At 35.9% G+C, this 6,000-nt stretch overlaps 1 protein-coding gene across 1 annotated transcript in view; it reads left to right on the top strand.

Moving 5' to 3' along the window:
- si:ch211-51h4.2 (uncharacterized) overlaps nucleotides 1-6,000 on the top strand; it is a 136,560-nt gene that overhangs the window by 126,170 nt on the left and 4,390 nt on the right. The window contains exon 9 of the mRNA XM_067387355.1: nucleotides 3,202-3,316. Within this exon, the coding sequence (XP_067243456.1) occupies nucleotides 3,202-3,316 (115 nt within the window). The remainder of the gene's footprint in view (nucleotides 1-3,201; nucleotides 3,317-6,000) is intronic.

The following is a 6,000-nucleotide window of genomic DNA, read 5'->3' as shown; positions in this document are numbered from 1 at the left end:
TTTGTGTTCCAATAATGACAGAAAACCATACAGGTTTAAAACAACATGAATTATTTTGGCTGTAATATTATTTTATAGAAATGTTAATCAATGTCTGCTGTTTTTCAGATTTTTCCCTCAGTCTTGATTAGTGTATGGCTGTGAATGTGCTTTAATCCCTGTGTGTGTGAAAATTCGGTGGCAGCAGAACAGAGGCAAAGTATTAAACAATAATGTGCAGTCTTTTGCCTGAGGGGCCAGTGGTGAGACTGTGCCATGAGCGAGAATTTGTGATCTAATTTAGGGGCAGTGAGGCGTTGAGTCTCCTCTCTGCAGACTTTTGGCTCCCTATACCACTCCATTTGCTCTTTTTTTCTTTTTTTCTTTTTTCTTTTGGCTGACCAGCCCAGAGCAGTCGACCCAGGGCAGCAGAGCTCTTCTAAAGGAATGGACTTGGCCATTGGCATTTCTGTTGTCATAGAGCAACAGAATGTTTGGTGTTAAAGTGGCAATTGTTGAATAGTGGCAATATGGTGAATATTCGGACATGGGATGGCTAAGAGATTATACTTAAATGATTCAGTACTTTGAACTTGCTTTATGGTTGACTATCAACCATAGTAGTAAAAAAAAAATGAAATTGGAAATGCACCATTAAAGGATTAGTTCACTTTCAAATTAAAATTTCCTGATAATTTACTCTTCCCCCATGTCATCCAAGATGTCCATGTCCTCCTTTCTTCAGTCCAAAAGAAATTAAGGTTTTTGATTTGAACATTCCAAGATTTTTCTCCATATAGTAGACTTCAATGGACCCCAAACGGTTGAAGGTAAAAATTACAGTTTCAGTGCAGCTTCAAAGCATTCTACACGATACCAGATGAGAAATAAGTGTATTATCTAGACAAACCATCACTCATTTTCTAAAAATATATAAAATTATATAACATACACTGCCCTCCAAAAGTTTGGAAACACTCCTGGCAAAGTGTGGTTTTGGACGATATCAGCATAAATCCTTATCATTTTTTGGTGCAAATACATTACAGTAACTTGACATTATCATTGAAGACCAGCAATAATAATTTTCATTTTGATTACATATTAATGGCAATATACATGTCAAAGTCAGACATGACCCTTTGCCAGCTGTGATACCTGGTAAACGGTTTAAACTTGGCCCAGGTTTGTAAAAGATTTTTGGGTCAGCACACCTTAATAGCTTCAACAATTGATTGCCAATTAAGTTTAGAATACAATGAACCAATTAGAACCCAGTTTCGATCAGATAGCTGCTAATGGTGGATATCTTGAGGAATCGAAAATTGAATTTTTTTCTATGTATAAACTGTTTATGTAATAAAATATGTTTTCGTAGTTTGTGTTGTCCCTTATCAGTGCAAAATTATCACAAATTAAAAAGGATTCATGCCAATATTGTTCAAAATCCCACTTTTCTAGGGCGTTTCCAAACTTTTGGAGGGCAGTGTATACTTATGCATATAATTACATGTTTTAACCATAAATGCTCATCTTGAACTAGCTCTCTTCTTCTTCTTGAAAAATGAGTGATGGTTTCTCTAGATAAGACCCGTATTCCTCATCTGGGATCGTGTAGAATGCTTTGAAGCTGCACTGAAACTGTAATTTTGACCTTCAACAGTTTGGGGTCCATTGAAGTCCACTATATGGAGAAAAATCCTGCAATGTTTTCATCAGTCGACTGAAGTCTTTTTGACTGAAGAAAGAAGGACATGGACATCTTGGATGAAATGGGGGTGAGTAAATTATCAGGAAATTTTTGTTTGAAAGTGAACTACTCCTTTAATTACATTGGAAATGCACCATGATAATGTCATGTTTTTTGTATTCTTTGAAGTAAAGTGGTGTATAATATGGTATATGAATTCCTACCATCCATCCATCCCAATGCAAATATTCATATACCTATATGGTATCACCAAGTACAACATGTTCCTGCATCAACATCCTGATCCAATCAACCAATCACATTTGAGGGACAAATTTACAGTTTGTCAAGTTTAGGCTAACAACCAGATGTTTGGTGCTTCTGAGTCTTATTTGGCAAACTCACGGTGACCTATTGATATACATATATAGATATGCTGACTTTATTCAATATATATATTGAATGATGAAGCTACAACTTTTTAGTTTTATTGCTCAGCCATACTACTGACAAATCTGTGTCTTAGTCATTCTTATTATAAATATGTATCAAAGTAATATGAGCCAGAAGAACCAGATTTGGCATATCAGAGCAGAAATACCAAAATATTTCCTAGCACGCAGAGCCGACGGAGAAGCACATGAAAAGAGCCCAGGGATGGTGTGCAGGGCTTGAGATTCCAGAGACGGGCTGAAAGATTGAAATGTCAGATATGAGTCAGAACCGCCAACCACAAAGAGATCAGGGCACTCGCACACGAACGAGAACAGAAGACAGAAATACTATACTTGGAAAGACCCAAATTTCCTCGCCCACACACAGCCCGTTTTGAGTTATATCCTATTTTATTGATGAGCAAAAAAGGACTTTTCGAATCAAAATGTTTTCCACAAGTTGCGTTTTTCAATGTGCAGTGCCTTTGCCCCCGAGCTCAAAGCCCTTTTGAGCACAAAGTTCTGGCTAAAAACAGTTTTTTTTTTTTTTTTGTTCTGTTAGCCCAAAAAATATGGCATAATGATCTGTTTAAGGCAGTGCTGACCTTTAAAACTTCACCTCTACAGTAAATGTGACCTCAAGCACTCAAGCAGTTCCTCTGAACTGATTCTTCTGGAAAGGTGAGAAGACGACGGTGGTCTTTAAATGTCAATAGTTTTGCTCTTGATCAGATATTTGACTCACCTTGGCTTGGTTGTTTTTGTGGGATTGTGGATCACATTGCATTTTTATGATATCTGATTATTTTAATCGCACATAAAGGATTTTATTCGCTTTTTATTCTTTCTATTTTCTTTTAAACACACATACAGACCTAATGGTGCAGACGAACTGCTACACGCTCAATGCAGTCCCTTAAACTCAATTTAACAGTTCAGTTGTGCTCAAAAAGACAAATGGTGTCATCTAGTGGTGACCTGGTAATATAACAGCTTCAACTTACACTAATTCTTCACTGTGTGCATTATTTCACAGATGAGATCTGCTGAGGAGTTGTTGGTAATTGAAGTCTGACGTGGTGGTTTGCTGTTCCACAGGTCATAACACAGAGGTACAGCCGGTTCTCATGGGTGGCAGAGCTGATCCAGATCTTCATCACCATCAGTGTAACTGTGAGCTTCCTCGTGATGGGCACAGCCATGAAGCACACAAGTGAGTTTCTCATTTTATTTATGCTTTAAATGCGTCATCATGCATGTAACAAAAGAGAAAAAAAAGGAAAGGCTAGGGTGCACTCTGCTGGTCATGTTATGCCCATGTATTTATTAGGACACTTTGTCATTTAAGTGTGTGTGTGTATGTGTAGGCAAAAAGTACACGGATACAATGGACACTTTATTATCCCATGAGACCATGGGGGAGGATTTGTGAATGGCATTCATACTACACACATTCATACTATATAGAACATACATTTTTAGTGGACGTGAAGTAATTACTTATTCAAAATAAGTACCTACTCAAGAGAGTATGAAAGAAAAAGAAAATTATACAGAACATTTTTGAAAAATGGGTGTTCAATAACACAAAGGTGTTTAAGTAATTTTCAAGTAATTGCAAAGACAAACATTAGACATTTTAATGAAAGATTACAAAAATGATTATGTATTCATTTTAAAATAAGGAACATATATTAATGAGAATATTATGAAAGCAATTAAGGGTCACGTTTATATTGTCTACATTTAATGTTTGTTTATTAATGACTTATTTTTTATATCTTATGTGCAATAAATATATTGAAATGTCTGCTCCTAAATGGGTTTAAAAAAGAAGGGGGGGGAAAGAAAATAAATAAAAATAAATAATCTGTGAAACAATTGATCAGTTGTCATGGGGAGTAGCATTATTATAGCTTATTGAATTCTAGTTGTCAGTGTGTCCTACACATGACCACGGCCTCCACTGGAGGTTATGTGTGTCCAGTCCTGGACTGCTCTTGGCTCTGTTACACTGTCTGCTGCATCTATCAGCCAGTTTCTGGGCCCAGTCCAGCAGAGCTCTCAGCCGAGGGTGTCAGTGTGAATTATGTCCAACCCATGGCTCACCACGGTATGAATTCAAATAGCCTCTGTAACACATTACAGTGAGTTGTATGTGACATATTCCATCTGTTAGTGTTGAGCGAGTGTGATCTCACATCTGGTTATTAGTTGCTAGTGTGAAACAGTATTGTGTTAGGAAGAGATTGTATGAAGTTAACTATGAAGCTATGAGCAGGTTAATTGAACAGAATAATTATTCTTAACTTGAATTATGAGATTAAGGTCAAAGAGAGAAATGTAGCCATGAGCTAAATATTACCTGGAGTGTGATCAGATATAAAACATCACAGATGCAACTATATTCTTGCAAAGGTGAACTTCAGATCACATATATTAGAAAATAATAAATACATAAATATTATATAAAAAAACAATACATTATTTATATTATATATTATGTGTGTGTGTGTGTGTGTGTATATATATATATATATATATATATATATATATATATATATATATATATATATATATATGAGCAATATCACACGAGTAGCCGTGCGCTATGGCTGTATATCAGCAAGCTGTGATTCGTCCGTAGGCACGAGGCCGCAGGCTGAGTGCTCTAGGTAATCACAGCGTGCTGATATACAGCCATATCGCACGGCTACGAGTGTGATATTGCGTTTATACAACAGTTCGACGGCACGAGTGTGTAAATAAATAAGAACAACAACGGAGTGCCTTTAAAACCCTCTTTTGTGCAGCACTACTTCCTTCCGCCACGGATTCAAATCTCAATTTGACAGTTGGACCAAGCCTCCGTTACTAATTCTAAAACGTCACTTTAGAACTAGTAACGAAGGAAGTTTCAAAACTCAAGTTGTCAGTTAAACCAAGCCTTCGTTGCTAACTCTAAAATGTCACTTTAGAACTAGTAACGAAGGAACGTTGAGTCGCTTTATTGAAACACATTGAATTTTCTACAGTATTAGAGAGAGAGAGAGAGAGAGAGAGAGAGTAGCTATTACCTGTCTGGTATATTGCATTACATTCATTCAAGTCGATGTCCATAATATTACATCCTTTAAACAAGTCCGTTTGAATGTCCGCTGAGGTAAGCGATCTTTGCATTTGTCTTTTTTTTTTTTTTTTTTTCTCAGCTTTGGGAATTTTCCATCCATAACACCACAGTGCTAAAACAACTTCCTTTTGAAAAAGATCCTTTCAATTTAAAAGTCTCTTGTGACTCACTGACTAATTCTCCTGTAAAGTGTTGCCGCCATCTAATGGCATATTAATGTAATGTTCACTCAATCCATATTACTTAATGGACATATTTATATAAAATAATATTTATTGAACAACATATAAGCACAATTGTACAGTTCAGCCAAACATGAAGCACTAGTTATTAAAAAAAAAAAAAAAATAGGTCACCATTTACGCTGGTATGTGGGTTTTACAAATACTTAACGAATGAAAAGGATTTTAAAGAGCTTGTGACAAAACCTCCTAACTCCATCAGATCCTCAAACTGTCAATCAAGCCTCATTAATCCGCCTCACCTCTGAATGAAGTGTGCACGCAGTTTGGACATCTCTGTGCAATGCAAAGGTAAATAAAAGATCTGATGTTTGAAAAAAAAAATGTAAAGCGTTTTCTTTACTCAAAAAAACATATGTTTATAAAGTTTAATGTTTTACATATTTGAAGCAGAGAAGAGTCTGATATGTCCCGTCTAGTTGTAGTCAATGTGCTATATGTAACGTAACGTTTATTATTATCAAATTTAATATAGCACAATTTGACTTGCTCTGTAACAAATAATAGATTAATAAGACCAAAGAT

The sequence above is a fragment of the Chanodichthys erythropterus genome, chromosome 6, assembly GCF_024489055.1.
Source record: "Chanodichthys erythropterus isolate Z2021 chromosome 6, ASM2448905v1, whole genome shotgun sequence".
NCBI lineage: Eukaryota > Metazoa > Chordata > Actinopteri > Cypriniformes > Xenocyprididae > Chanodichthys > Chanodichthys erythropterus.
Note: the sequence above shows the minus strand (reverse complement) of the source record. Positions and strands in the feature narration are given on the sequence as shown.